This window comes from Echinops telfairi, unplaced genomic scaffold (genome assembly GCF_000313985.2).
Source record: "Echinops telfairi isolate 266 unplaced genomic scaffold, ASM31398v2 ScPeMD7_443;HRSCAF=831, whole genome shotgun sequence".
Lineage (NCBI taxonomy): Eukaryota > Metazoa > Chordata > Mammalia > Afrosoricida > Tenrecidae > Echinops > Echinops telfairi.
The window spans coordinates 44,846,811-44,862,894 of NW_022104341.1; the positions used below are offsets into that span (position 1 = coordinate 44,846,811).

At 38.2% G+C, this 16,084-nt stretch overlaps 1 protein-coding gene across 3 annotated transcripts in view; it reads left to right on the forward strand.

Annotated features, from left to right (window-relative positions):
• Window positions 1-16,084, forward strand: part of USP33 (ubiquitin specific peptidase 33) — a 68,059-nt gene that overhangs the window by 9,905 nt on the left and 42,070 nt on the right. For 2 of the 3 annotated variants that reach the window (XM_045291851.1, XM_045291852.1), the window contains exons 2-5: window positions 9,915-10,045; window positions 11,262-11,315; window positions 11,689-11,751; window positions 13,693-13,806. In XM_045291851.1, the coding sequence (XP_045147786.1) occupies window positions 9,965-10,045; window positions 11,262-11,315; window positions 11,689-11,751; window positions 13,693-13,806 (312 nt within the window). In that variant the 5' untranslated portion in view covers window positions 9,915-9,964. The remainder of the gene's footprint in view (window positions 1-9,914; window positions 10,046-11,261; window positions 11,316-11,688; window positions 11,752-13,692; window positions 13,807-16,084) is intronic. The other variant, XM_045291853.1, reaches the window with a different exon arrangement.

A 16,084-nucleotide genomic window follows, 5' to 3' on the forward strand; every position in this document is an offset into this window, starting at 1 on the left:
GGTAAACAGAGAAAGATTGATATTGCCAAGGATTTCATCTTGCTTCGATCCATAATCAGTGGTCAAGGAAGCAGCAGTCAAGAGATGAAACAATGAGTTACATTAGGTGAATTTGTTGCACAAGACCTCTTTAAGTGTTGCAAAGCAAGAGTGTTACTTTGAGGATTAAGGTGAGTCAGACCAAAGCTATGGTATTTTCAATTGCTTCCTATGCATGTGAAAAGTGAAAGTTGGGCATTGAGTAAAGAAGACTGAAGAAAAATTAATGTATTAGAATTTCAGTGTTGGTAAAGGATATTGGACTGAAAATAGAACAAGATCTGTCTTGGAAGAAGTACACCCAGAATGCTCCTTAGAGGCAAAGACTTTGTCATATCGAGTGCTTTGGACATGTTATTAGGAGAGACCAGTCCCTAGGGAAGGATGTCGTGCTAGGTAAAGTGGAGGGGCAGCAAAAAAGAAGAAAGCCTTCAACAAGATGGATTGACATGGTGACTCCAACAGTGGCTCAAACAATTGGGAGAATGGCCTTGGAGAAGCATTGTTTCATTCTGTTGCACACAGGGTCACTCTGAGTTGGAACCAACTCGACACTACCTAACAACAATACAGGGTCGCTTAGAGTCAGAATCAACTTGATGGCAGCTAGTGTTTTTGGAAGATGAAAACCAATGCAGGCCACACTTCAGGGAAACACTTTTTTATTTGGATCAGGTCTGTGAGTTAGGATATCGCTTCCAACCCCAATCCTTCCTTATTAAGGCAACAAACATAACCTAATTCATATTAACATAACCTAATTCTGCCTCATTAGCACGATTAAACCAACTCAATCTGCTGCCTATAGTGGATACCAGCTGTGGTGGTTACATAATCTAGTGTTAACTTGCAGAGGCGAGGAGTATAGCCTCTCAATTGGGGTGCACACAGCTGGATGACCTCATTTGGAGGTGCCATGGAGACAAATAATTCACTGGAGGACATATACACACAGATTCTCTGCTTAGTCTTCCTGCTGACAAGACACATGGAGCTCTGCTAGAGCCCTGGAGCTGGAGGAGCCACATAGAGACCTACTCCAGTGCTGAGATGCTTCCACTGCCACTGGATCCACTAGACCAGCTGTTCTCATTGTGTGGTTATGACCCCTTTGGGGGTTGAACGACCCTTTCACAGGGGTCACCTAATACATCCTGCATATCAGATATTTACATTACAATTCATAACAGTAGGAACATTACAGTTATGAAGTAGCAATGAAAATAATGTATGATTGGGGGTCACCACAACATGAGGAACTGTATTAAAGGGTCGCAGCATGAGGGACGGTTGAGAACCACTGCACTAGACTTTCCACCTACTGGACTGTGATCTTCCTGCATTTGGCGTCATTGCACATGTTGCATGAGTCTGAAGAGGAATTTATACGATTGGTATCGGGCACATGGGTTAATATTGGACTTATGGACTTGCTCTGGACTGTGCTGGAATGCTTTCTTAATACACAATTACTCTTTGATATAAAGTTCTGTCTTATACACATATGAGTGTCTATAAATTTGTTTCTCTAGTTCACCTGGACTAACACACCAGCTGATAGCATCCTTGATTTCTTTTACTTTTGACCTAAAACTTAATGGATGATCTGTCTGTTACGTTGTTTTGTGAATTCTAGCGATTTTGGCCTCACTGATTTTGTTCCTCAACTTGGAGGTAGCTGAACTCTGTTTGGACTTTCACTGTCTTTTAATATTTCTCCAGGCAATAGTTATTTATGATAGATAGGTAAATATGGTCAATGTCTTGGCTTTAATGGAAATTTCATCAAGGGTTGAACATGGATCTACTGGAGAGGGAATAGGGATGGCAGAGAGCTCTAACCAAAGAAAATTAAGAGTGGTAGGTGGGTGGTAGAGATCGGAAAACCCTGCTTCCAACATAAATAAATAAATGAAAAATATTAAGAAAGTTATTTAAACTTTGATTTTTATGCTTCAAATATCAGGCCATTAGTACTCTGTAGTAACACTTATAAATTAACCTCAGAATGACTCCTGGTATATTTTGGGTATATTTTTAAAGGTTTCAGTATAATAATGATGGATTGACTATATGGTTTGGTTTGCTCAATTTTTATAAATTCAATAAATATGTGTAATAAATGTGTTTGTATCCCCTTTAAAAATTTTATTGTTCTTGAGACTAAACAAAAGAAAACACACCAATTCATTAGTTTTTATATGTGCAATTCAGCGGCATTGATGATATTCTTCAAGTTGTCTAACCATTCTCCACCTTCCTTTTTGGAGTTGTTCCCCATTAACTAAAACTCATTGCCTCTTAAAATTAAGGTTCCTATCTAACCTTTCAATTTGCTATTTGATCTCATGTGGATAGTTCTTTAAAGAGCATAATGCTAAGGCAGGTTTATTTGGCACTAGTAAAGCTAGACTCTTGTTTGGTTTAAGAAGGCTTCAGGTGATATTCCTAAAGTTTAAAGATTTTCTCAGAACAATAGTTTTAGAGTTCATCCAGCATCCACGGTTGTAGAATGTCTAGATTTCATGAGAATTTGAAATAAGATTCATCTATATAGAATCTTTTACCAGAATGTTCAGTAACATTTGACAAAGGCAACTTTTCATGGCGGCAGTTTGACACACATTCAATTTCTTCTTCCTATTCCTGACTTCTTCCTCTGTTGCGCTAGGTAAATGTTGTACACTGGATGTCTGCTTGCAAACGTCAGCTTTTTTATTAATATTTTTTTAAGACCCCAGGTGCTGCACAACTAATTATGAAGTAAAACAGAAGCACTAAAGTTACTAGGTCAATTAACTGGGATATACATAATCATCTTAAACCTCCAAATCAAGTGAGAAAATGACACAGGGGTGTGGCTGACCGCTTCCAGCTACATGATTTGGAAGGAGAGCCTAATTCCACAATACCAAATCTGCACAAAGGATGATTTCTGTGAGGCAGAAGTCAAACATGCCTCCATTCTCCATCCTTCTTTATCCTAAGCTAAAACCAACCATCTTTCCCATAGCATTCTTAATTCTCTGGTGGGTTTGGTAATCTGATGCAGGAGCCACAAAGGACTCACAGATAATACAATTTTGGAATTTATTAGGGAAGGTAGCAGGTTACAAAATGTTTTGTTCACACTGTCTTTTCTCAGTCATGCTGGTGGCATGCCTCTCTCTAATTCTTGGCTTCTAAATCACAGTGTCTGTTGGCCTCTGCTTCATTCTGTGATCCAGGAAATGCACATGCCACTCTGCCTCATGGTCTTGATGCAGCTTCTCTGTGTCATGGTCACATGCTGTGACCTCTGTTGCCTCTGCCACTTCAACCAGGGATCTTGCACAAGTTCAGCTGGTGGCTCTTTTTTTTTTAACCAAGTTTTATTGTCATATAATTCACATATCATACAATTCAATAGTTCAGTCACACTAAGAAGAGTTGTACAATCACCACCACAATCAGTTTTAGAACATTTTCTTCTTTCTTGCTTATATTAGTTGTTATTAACTCCTCATTTCCCCTAACCTCCCTGGCTCTTCTTTTTTGATAGTCTTGGAATTTGTTGTTCCTGCTTCTGAGATAGCCCCCTTTTATACTCAGTGGAGTGTCAAAACTGACCATTTCTCTCCTTAGAATTTATACCTTATTTGCATGCTTCCACCCAGCCTCTTGGTGGGAGCAACAAAGCATGTGTATGGATTGGCTAGTCACATCAGGTAATTTCACTTCACCACACTAGGGAACCCGATCCCATGACATACATGGTTGTACATAAATAGCCTCAGCAGCTAGACATTTTCCCCCTCACCCTTGCTGTAAATATATCTAACATACAACTTTTGCCTGTTTAGTTTTTTACAGATGTGTAACTTACTGATAGCAGGTACAATAATTGGCTGTGGTACCTTACCCTTACACAATAATGTTTTACTGCTGTAAGCATAATCTGAGTAACTCTGTACGCAATACACACTCATCCCCACCCCTCTGAATCTTGGTAGCCAGTAATAAACTAGTAATAAACTTTGGTCTCGATACATTTGCCTTTGTCTGTCTTTTTTACATATGTGAGATCATGTAATAATTGCCCTCTTGTAGTTCACTTCCCATAATGTCTTCAGGTCTCATCCATATTGTAGTATGTATCAAGACATATTTATTTTCTCCTACTTAGCTAAGTAGTATTCCATTGTATGTAAGTACTATATTTTGTTTATCCATTCATCTGTTGATAAGCATTTAGGTTTTGCGCAACATTTATTTAATGCGTTTTCTTATGTGTTCATATTTCTGAAAAGTTTAGAGAATAACACAGGTTAATAGTGAATCTATTATACAGACATAGGGGACTTATCAAATAAATAAATTTGATAAATTTATAAAAAAAAACACGAAAGAAATTAAATCCATAGTGTTTCTGAAAATAATACTTTAAACACTTTCATGTTATCCTGGTAAGTTCTTTAATGTTTTTCCAACTACACTGTTGCCAAATCTCAAAATTAAAAACCCAGAAGTCTACTGTGAATGAACAGCCAAAAGAACAACTTGAAGTACTGACTTAGAGTTAAAAGTTGGAAATCACTCATAGTGGTTGAAGCAGTCATAAGAATTATGGAAATTGAATACTGTCAGGGGAGCCAGCCCCTAACAAATCATCACAGGCCCGGCAGGCACAATTGCATGGTGATAACAAGTAAAGATTATAGTAAAATCATAGAAAATAAGAGAGATAGAAGAGAGAGCAAAATGAAGGAGTCAGACTCATTTCATGGTAGCTTGCTCATGTCAGCTTCTCTTGGTGGTACAGGGAAGGAGAGAGAGAGTGAGATTTACTGCTAACCAAGGCTTATATATCTTTTGGGGATGTGCAACCCCCCTAATTACAGGTAAAGACATATGTCACAGGAAAGGGTTGTACTATAGTTGATACAGTAATGGGAAGGGGACAATCTAGGGGCATACGTGCAATAGGAAGAGGAGGGATTAAGGGTATACATGTGACAAGATGGGTGAATCCTAGATTCATGATGGCAGCCTAACCTTTATTGCCCTAGAGCTGGAGACTGTATTTAGCCTAAGCTTTCAGGGGAAGCAAACCACTGTCCAGCAGGGAGTGAGCCCCACCTATTGTGAGAGAAACAGTGATGTCTGCTTGCTCAGGATGGCTGGAGTCTTCAGGGAGACAACTTGACAACTATTTACCATTAGTTGCAAGCAGTGTCCTAAATCTAACACACATATTTGGGGGAGTCAAGCTGGAGAACAGTATTTTGTATCCCACAGAATACTGTATGAATTTGCTTTAGTGATTCTTAAGATTTCTAATAGAAGTAGTTAAAATGAGAAATTACAAAAATATTGTAATATTTGAAAGTATTCTTATAAATTTTTTTCTCATAAGTTAATTTTTATAACATTGTGTGGCTCCTTGGGGGAAATTGAGTTGGGACTACAAAATACTTTGCCTTTTGTTCATTTAAACTGATTTGAAGAAAATCTGGAAGGATATTAAGAAGAACTGAATTGATTTGAGGAACTAGCTTAGCCCTAAATTGGAGGTTTCATGGGAAGCAAGGAGGCTTCACTGGTTACTTTTAAAACTGTAAAAGGGCATACTTCATAGCAACTAATTAAATTCTTTGTGTATATATATGTGTACATGTGTTTTGAAGGAGCCTTGGTAATGTAGTGGTTACACGTTGGGGGCTGTTAGCCATCTAGCTGAGAAGCAAGAATGCCCACATGGAAGAAGCACACCAGCCTGCGTGATCGTGAGGTGCTGAAGGGATCAGTTAAAGGCATCAAAGAACAAAAAAATCATATCATTGTCAATGAGGGGGAGTGTGGAGTGGAGACCCAAAGCCCATCTGTAGGTAACTGGACATCCCCTTGTGGATGGGTCTCTGGGAGGAGATCAGCCAGTCAGGGTGCAGGGTAACACCGATGAAACATACAACTTTCCTCTAGTTCCTAAATGCTTCCTCCCCCCACCACTATCATGATCCCAATTCTGCCTTGTGGGTCTGGCTAGACCGGAGGATGTACACTGGTACAGATAGAAACTGGAAACAGGAAATCCAGGGTGGATGATCCCTCAGGACCAGTGGTGGGAATGGCGATACCAGGAGAGTGGAGGGTGGGTGGGGTGGAAAAGGGGAACAGATTTCAAGGATCTACATGTAACCTCCTCCCTGGGGGACGGACAGCAGAGGAGTGGGTGAGGGGAGACGTTGGACGGTGCAAGATGTGACAAAATAATGATTTATAAATTATCAAGGGTTCATGAGGGACGGGGGAGCAGGGATGGAGGGGGCAAAAATGAGGAGCTGATGCCAGGGGCTTAAGTGGAGAGCAAATGTTTTGAGAATGATGATGGCAATGAATGTACAAGTGTGTTTTACACAATTGTTGTTGTATTTATGGATTGTGATAAGAGTTGTATGAGCCCCTAATAAAATGATTTAAGGAAAAAAAAAAGATTTACAGTCTTTTAAACCCACAGGGGCAGTTTTTACTCTGTCATGTGAGTTCAAATCCACACATTGGCAGATAATTTGGTTTGGCTTGGGAATGGTTGTGACCTCTGTTGTTGCCCAAGCATGAAAAGATTCAGTACACACTTACTGTCTTGGAGCACGTAATATAGTCATGTAAGAATTACTATAGCCATGTAAGAATTTGAATGTCTCTAAGTAAAAGTTTTTAATCTGTCTAGATTTGTGTAACTATGTGTAAATACAAAACCACCCACTAATCTGTGGGAGAAAGATGAGGCTTTCTACTCATAAAGAGTTGCAGTCTTGGAAACCCATAGGGGCAGGTCTACCCTGACCCATAGGGTTGCTATGAGTTGGAATTGACTTGATGGCAGTGAGTCAGTGACATTTGCTTTGTATTTAACTACTTCATTTAATCTGTAATGGTAATGCTATAAATTAGGTATTGCCATTTTACTACTAACTGTGCCCTAGGTCTACTTGACTACAGAACCCATGCTCTTATACAGAAGGCATGTGGTTGCCATTGAGTCAGTAATGCTTTACGGCCACACCACGTGTGCAGCGGAGTATTACTCCATATCGTCTTCAAGACCATTTCAGAAGTGGAGCTCCAGGACTGTCTTCAGGGGCACCCTTGAATGAATTTTAATTGTTAACTTTTCTGCTTGTTGTTGAACACTTCACTGTTTATACCACCCAGAAACTTCGTACCACCTCCCATAAGTTACATAAACTAAAAAACAAAAACTTATTACCGTAGATGGATATGTAAAACAAGAATTCACTGTCATCAAGTTGCTTCTGACTCATGATGATTCTATAAGTCAGAATCACACTATGCTGTAAGGTTTACGGGACTATGAATCTTTACGGAATTAGACAGTGTATTAGTCTGGGTACATTAGAGAAACAAATCTACAGAAACTCAGTATAAGAGAGTTTTATATAAAGGTTAAGTGCACATCAAGAAAACATTCCAACCCAGTGCTGCCCAAGCTCACAAGTCCAGCATTAACCTATATGTCTGACACCAATCCACAAAATCCTACTCCATCTCACAAAACACACACTATGACCGACTGCAGGAGGAAAGCTGAATCAGCGAACATGTAAGCATCTCAGCGCTGACAGGGGTTTCCACACTGGTGCTCCAGCACCAAGGGTTGCATCGGGGGAGGTCCATGTGGCTTCCCCTCAGGGATGTCTTGTAGGAAGTGAGCCTTGTCAGCTGAAGCAGGGAACTGGCTAAGGCAATTGCACCCTGGTCCGACCATCACAAAGCAAGAGACCCGAGGAATAGAAAGGTGAGGTTCACTGAGCCATTTATCCCTCCGCCCTTCAATTAACCCCACGTGTTTATCAGCCAGGTTGGCACAATAAACTTTAACTCAGACAGCCTCTTTTCTTCTGAGGAGTGGCTAGCAGGGTTGAACTCCTAACCTTGTGGTTAGCAGCCCAATGTCTAACCTACAACACCACCAGGACTGCTTAGATCAGTGATTCTCAACCTTCCTAATGCCATGACCCTTTAATACAGTACCTCATGTTGTGGTGACCCCCAACCATAACATTTTCATTGCTACTTCATAACTATAGTTTTGCTACTGTTATGAATTGGGCAATCCCTGTGAAAGGGTCGTTCAGCCCCCACGGGGTTGCGACCCACAGGTTGAGAACCACTGCTCTAGATGTTTATATAAACTAAAAATCTGCTCTCAAATCAATTCTAACTTGTTGTAACCCTATATAGCATAGGATCCCAAATTTATTTGGCCTACCACTTCCACTTCAGAAAAAAAATTATTCAGTGCCTCCCCGGCAATGAAACCCTTTGTGATATAGGCCACAATCCAGGATAAAGTGTGAGTCTCTGCTTTTGCAGCCCCCTTGTGTTCTTCTTGTGCTCCCAAGGGATGGTATTGCCCACTTTGGGAAATGATGCTATGTAGGGTTTTCCAGACTAAATCTTTAGAGTAGCTGACCGTAGTCTCATCGTTCTCCTGCAGAATAGCTCGTGGATTTGAATGGCTGACCTTTTGGTTAGCAGCCCAATCTAGTTTACAGTGCCACTAGGAGTTCTTTTAGATTCGTATATGTGTGTGTGTGTGTGTATAGTCATTATTGATTTGATCCCACTGTTGCGATAATTTCTTTTTAAAAGAACTAGTACCAGACTAGTCCCAAGGAGTTGGAGATTAAAGATGTCCCAAATGTATAAGATGCTATTCTGCTTCATTTCTGCCCCCACCCGCACCTCCCTTAAGTATATTCTTTCACATCCCAGCGTTCTGCAGTTAACTGCAATGTCCCGCAGAAACTCATGAAAATTTAAGGTGGTGAGTGCTGTTCCATTCCAAGTCTGAAGGTCATGTAGAGGGAGCCAAATGCAGATTCAGAAGCCAGAACTGTCACTCTACAGGAATAAAAAGCTTTGTCTTTCTCCCGAGGAGTGGCTGGTGTTTTGAACTGCTGACCTGTGGTTAGCAGCTCAATGTGTAACCACTACACCACCCCCTCTACTAAAGTCAGTTCTTAATATCACCTTAATCTTGTCCATTAATATAGTAGATAACTCCTTCTAAAATCAGGTTATAGCCACACGGCAGGGCCATATTAATAGACCAGAACTCAATTCAGTGTATAGTTACCCATAGGTGAGTAAATCCATTGCCATCACAATGACTCCTGTCCATAGCTGCTCTGCCAGACAGAGTAGAACTGTCCCATAGGATTTCCAAAGTTCTAATCTTTATGTGAGCCCTGGTGTCATTGGGCTGCTAACTAAGTGCAGGGTCACACTTTAAAATCACCAGCCATTCTTCAGGAGAAAGAAGAGACTTTTATTCTGATAAAGAGTTATTATAATTTTGGAAAACCTACGGGGGAAGTTCTACCCTGCCCTATGGGGTCACTGTAAGTCAGAATCAACCTGATGGCAGTGAGGGTTTTTTTTTAAAATTTAATTTATATGTGAGCAGTCTGCTACATCTGTCTTCTGTGCAGTGACGGATGGGTTTGAACTGCTAATCTTTCAGTGAATAGTAGAGTGCTTAGCCACTGAACTACCCAGGTGCCTTCAAAACCTAATTGAATTTTTTCTCTTTTTCTTATTTACCTCTACAAGGTGAAATGGCATGGTGGGAGGTGGGGAAGCAGCAAAAGTAAAGGAGAACCAAATTCATATTGATTCATAGGCGTCAATTTTAATAACATTTATGCAGCAATAGAAATCCAGTGTTCAAATTAACCTCAACTTATCTACACAAATATTTTCATATATTTTTGGTAGCGCAAAGGTGTAAACAGTTATTTTAGTGTTCAATTAATTTTAATATTTTAGAATTGTTTAATGAAAAAATTTTTGGTTTACTTTTCATATAGGTATTGCTTCATTTTGAAAGCTTTTGGGAACAAGATAAATTTCTAGCAAAATGTCATCTTTTCAAAATCATTGCCCACATTTGGATTCAGTTGGCGAAATAACGAAAGAAGATTTAATACAGAAATCTCATGTAAGATACGTTCTTTCTTCTTCAACACATCTCCTATTTTCCCAAATATGATTTTTAGATAAATTGCTTAATAGTCTAAGCTCATGGGGCCAAGTTTTTGTGTATGAAGTTATAAAAAGGGTATGGGCATTGTGGCTTGCTTCTTGACTTCACAAGGAGAGGACGGTGAATCACTTCACTCTCATCCTAAGGTCAATTTCTATGAGGCAGGGGCCAGACATGTCTCTGTCCTCTTAGCTCCTTTTCCAATTCTGCCACCAACCATCCCAACCATAGCACTTTGTTTTTACTGGGTTCTATAATTCACTGCTATGCCCATACATAACTTAGAGGTCATACACACAAGTATGGACTTTATTGGGGAAGTTAGATATGAATATTTCAGCATCAGCTATGTTCAAGATTGCTCTTTGTTCCAGAGAGCCTCTTCCTAGTCATCCTGTAGGGTAGACCTCTCTGGTGCTTGGCCTCTTGAGTCATGCTCCCCCCTGGGCCTCTGCCCTGCTGAGTAGTGCTGCAAAGCTCTTTTATTGCTGCAAATGCCCAAAGGGCACACCACACTTCCATAAACCCCAGCATGAGAAAGCTCAGCATTAGCTTGGTGGGTCTGCAAACCTAGCTTCCCTAATTAAGTGCCTGGAGGCACCCCAAGGTGCTGCTCCCTCATAGCACTCAGCACTGCTCACTCAGAGGACTGGGAGGCCCACTGCCATGCCTTGGGCTCTGGCTCTTGATTTTGTTGCTGCCTCTCCTCTGCCCTTTCTTGTGTCACAGCTTTCTGGCCCTGATCTAGGATGTTAAATGTGCACGGATCTCAGTGTCCTAAGGATATGTTCTGCTTCTGTCTCTGCTTTCTTGATGGCAGTGAGCTCTCTGCATTTCTGCTTCTGAGATGAAGACTGATTTTATACCCAGCGAAATGGGAAAATTGACCAGTCCCCACACTAGTGTCAGAAGTTTTTACAGTTACAAACAACTCTGTTTACAATCACTCACAACTGAATCAGATTCCTATACCAGCATCTTCTTCCACCTTCTTTTACCCAGCTCCATCAGGAAAATAGAAAATATACCCAATCTTTCATGTCCTACCCAGTTTGGTGGGAGTTACAAGAGTCACCGTATCAAGTAAATCACTGTATCACAGAAGGTACAGAATTGTATGTATTTGGCTATGTGACTGTAACAATAATGTCAAAATAATCTCTTTTCATAGGGTACTTGTTGGGATTGTAAAGTCAGAGGACCAAATCTTTGGGCATGCTTGGAGGTATGTTTTTTCTCATAGGTTTCTTGTTATAAAAAAGTTAGATATGAATAATGTTAAATGTGGGAAAGTAACACAGAATTTCCTAAATGAACATTGAAAGATCATATTGATAGCAAAAATTGAGCTTCAGTAAATCACTTTTGGGGCATAATATGACTGCTTCTTTATTATAGGTACCATAGCTTTTAACCTAGAAATATTCTGATTTTGTTCTTCTGTATGAAGTCTTTTGGTTGAATTAACTGAACATGGAAAATAATTTAATCATTGAGTTAACATAAGTGATCAAAGCTTAATTGTCGTATTTATTAGATATTTACATTTCTTTGTGTCACTAAATACCTAACTTCCTTTTGTGTGCAATTATTTGTAGAATAGATGTTCCTATGTTGGCTGTGGTGAATCACAGGTAGACCACAGCACCATCCATTCTCAGGTATGTAAACAGAAACCTTCAGTGCAAGACTTTTTTTAAAAAAGTCAACGGGAGGCAAAGTAAAAACATATACAAATTTGTGTGCTTATGTGTGTATGTGTGTGTGTATAAATGAATTAAATGATGATTTACATTTCAGGACATCATTTTTTGTGTTCAGCAACTTATTAAGCCTCAGTGATTTGCCCTGCCCCACCTCCTTTGCTCAAGTTAAGATGTGTCTACTGTCTACTCTATGACTCCTTTTCCCTCCCACCCCTGCTATCAAATTCTGTTTCTTTTGGTATAGAAACCTTTTTCTTGTTTTTGTCTTTCATAACAGTGGTATTGTACAATATTTGTCCTGTTGTGATTGACTAACTTCACTAAGCATAATGTCCTCCAAAGTCATCCATGTCATGAGGTGCTTATAGTTTTGCCATTATTTTTTAGTAATGCATAGTACTCTATTATAAACCACATATAAATTATTAATACAAGTTATTTTAAGTTTGTGCTGTGTAGGTAAGTTGAATTAACAATTAGGTTGTACTCTTTGTGAAAGATGTGATGGAGATTGCTAAGAAGACCAGTCCGAGAATGAGGTAATTAAGGAAAACTCAAGAATGATACCTCTAGATACATGGAGGAGATAGCTGGAGGACCGGGGGTCTGTCGAGGGTGAAGAGCCTCAGTGAGTGGGTGGCATGAGGTGAGAACTACCAACCACTTGGAGGGAGAAAGATGGGACTTTCTGCTCCTATAAAGATTTATCGTCTCAGAAACTGTGTTCTGTAGGTTTTCGCTACAAGTCAAAGTAGATTCTATGGCAATGAGCTTGTTTTTTAAAATCAAGATTGAGGAAAGAAAAGTAGATGCATAGAGTTATGACAGGGATGGGTTAAATTCTTTACATCTTAGTAAAGATGACATTTTCCTGTAAATATTTTTTGAATGGAGTCCATTTTCTGTTTTGCCCTGGTTGTGTGGTGTAAACTTCTGCAAGCTTTTCTCTCTAGTCAGGTAGTCCCTTGTCGAGGTGAGGGGGTGCCCAATACTCGAATGGGTCCTCAGGAGCAACTTTGCAAATGTGGAAAATATTAAAGATAGAAGGCGGGGTACAGGGGCTCCTCGTCCCATGTCAGGACTGAGAGAGAGAATGTATTTTCTAATGGGTGTATATAATTGGGCTTACAGATCTTTCATAAGGCATGCATGTCATACAGCTAACATAGGACATAGTTAATAGGTAATTCATGGACTACCTTTATTAGGTTTAGACTGTTAAATTTCTTGAAAATGAATTGCATGTTTTCATAATGGTAATTTCTTCAGCATTCAGTTATTCTGAACCAAGGTTCCTCAAGAGGATTAATTAAGTTCAGATACTCCAAGGCTTTAAATCATCATTATGCATAATTAATAAGCTTTTCTTCTATATATCTAGAAGGTACTAACTATATACTGCTCTTGGGAAGATTGAGAAGATAATCACTCAAATGATTTTTAATAGGGACTACTTATTCAGAACGTCACTTAGGAAAGGCTGGACTTTTATCTAGCCAAGATCATATTCTCACTGTTGGTTGAAGAGTTTTATGCTTTGACTCATGGTATTTAAATCCTTTTGCCATTCTTATTTCCTGGAATAGTTATATATAATTAACGGTTATTATCTTGATTATTCATTCTTGCTAACTATAAGCAGAAATTCTTAGATTTATGTTTGTATAGTGAACAGTTGAAAAAATGATAGTAAGGTAATTTTTAGAGTAGATTTAAATGTTATGATTTCCTGTACTATAGTAGTTTGTATAAATTGTGTGCTCTAGGTTACTTCCTCTCTTTTGAATATTCTGTTATTTATCAAAGGCCAGCATTTTATCTTTTATGATCTTTTGAAGTATTCTTGACTTATGCCTAATTGTATGTCCCCTCTCTCTTCACCCTGAAATTATACAGGAGACAAAGCATTATCTAACTGTGAACCTTACTACTCTTCGAGTATGGTGTTATGCTTGCAGCAAGGAAGTATTTTTGGATAGGAAATTAGGAACTCAGCCTTCATTGCCTCATGTAAGTCAGATGCATACAACACAAGAAAACAGTGTCCAGGTAGTGAAATCCATTTAGTGATAAATAGCAAATAATTCATTTGAGATTTTGTCATATAACTGAACTTTTAAAAAAATACCTAACATACGTTAACAATTTTTAAAAATAAGTAAAATGGCTGTTTGGGTTTCGGTTTTTTGTCCTCAAAAGAAGCATTTATACAGGCTTTTTTGTTCTTTTAGAGAGAACAATTATGGTGAAATTGAATTCCATTTATTCAAAGATAGAAAAGCAACTAAGTTTTAAGAGCATTTTGCAAAGAAAAAAAAGGTTTAAATAGTGTTTATCTTTTTCTAGTAAACTGGATTTATGAGGATGTGGTACACCTTGTTTGGTAGGGAATGACAGGTACAAATTATTTTAATCCTTTATCCTTCCCTATTTTTTGCATCCCATAAGTACTATTGTGTACATTTTACTAGCTTATCAGAAATGAGACAATATAATAATGCATAGCATTAGTCTTAGTTACAGATTTTTCTTCAGTTGGATCAAGAGATGATCACAGAACACATGTAGGCCTGCAAAAAGTGATCATTTAATTTTCATAATTTATTAGTCATATAAAAACTGGAGTAGGAAAATGAATAAATTAGAATTTTTTTCTCCTAACTTATTCTGATCATTGTTCTATATGGTTTACTTAACAAATTAGTAGGTGTTTTCCCCTGTGTGTATTAGAGAAATCACTATTATATTTTTGTATTTGTGTTCCCTGATACAACTGTTATATTTTCCTCTTGTGTCTTTGTATCATCTTCTGAAGTAGACAGTTGTGATACTAGATTTGCTTGCTTTTCATAATAATTTAGATAAGGCTTTAAACAAAGAACATTTGCTACATTTCCCAGTTTGGCAGTTCATCTATCTCTGGTTAATAAATCACAATTACAGTCTTCTTCACTGACAATCTATTTGACATTCAGAAATATGTTTAGCTTCTTTTGAAATGCCCGATAGTCTAAAAATGACAGTTTTCTTCTATTTGTCATACATTGTAAAAATGTGGTGTGATGACTACACGTGCAGATCGCAAACGAAACTGCTGAACATCCTAGGATAACAGTGTTCATCTAGATAGTTGGCCGAAAGAATAAATACAAAAAGGTCATGAAGAAGAAATACAAATAAAAATACCGTAAAGCTCATCAGAAAATCCTACTACACAAAGAAGGGTAAAGCAGCACTCTGTTCCCATACCTGCCGTAATGGATTGCAGACACTAATGCTGAACCTGGTAGAATACAGACACTGATACTTTTCAGATGGCTTGTAAATATGAATTACTTTCTGTTTGAATAAATTATCTAGAAAGAAAAAAAATATTTGGGCAGATATCTTTAGAAGTGCAAAATTTGTAGGTTATTTTGAACTCAATTCATTACAGCATTGTTTGTTAAATAGAAGCATATAAAAAATCATGTAAATGTCATTAATAAGATTTATTTATTTTTTACCAACAGTTTGTTCTAGGTGTAAGATTGTGTATAATTTTCAAAACGTTTGCCCTTTGTACTTAAATACTTTATGATGAGCATGTAACATCTCTAAAAATAATCAATTATTAACATGAAAGAATAAGAGGAGACTATGAAGCCACTCAAATGTCTAATAACAGATGCCAGAACAATAAAGTAAATAAATAAGGGGCTTTCAAAAATGTTTTGGAAAATAGAACTAACAGATAATGGAATTTTTCCGCACACTTTTTGAAGCCCTATCATATATAAAGTGGGTGGGTACATTTACATGTGTTGGCATTATTGAGGTAGAATAGGGTAGTAATCAATTGATGTATCAAAGAGTACAAGCTACACGAATGCCATGGTCCATCACCTTCCTTAAATTGATTGTTGCCAAAATGAGTTCAGTGTACTTAGGCCTTTTGATATTATAAGAAAACTTACAAATTCTGACTTTTATGTGAGCACATAAAATATTAGCTCATAGAATGTTAGATCAAAGCAGTTTTCTTTGTTTTAATAGGGTGGCCTAGCATTTGATCTAGAGGCCATCAGTTAGTTGTATCTTCTGAGTTTAAGCCAATTTTCGGGAATTAATATTAGAATATTATATTTTCATTTAAAATAAGGGTGCGCATGGAGGCCCAATGTCCTTCTACTACCTTAATATTAAACCTATAAATGTAGGCTCATAGATCTACTTCCCCATCCTCATATAAATGTATTTGCATATGTACATGTCTTTATCTAGACCTCTATAAATGCCCTTTGCCTCC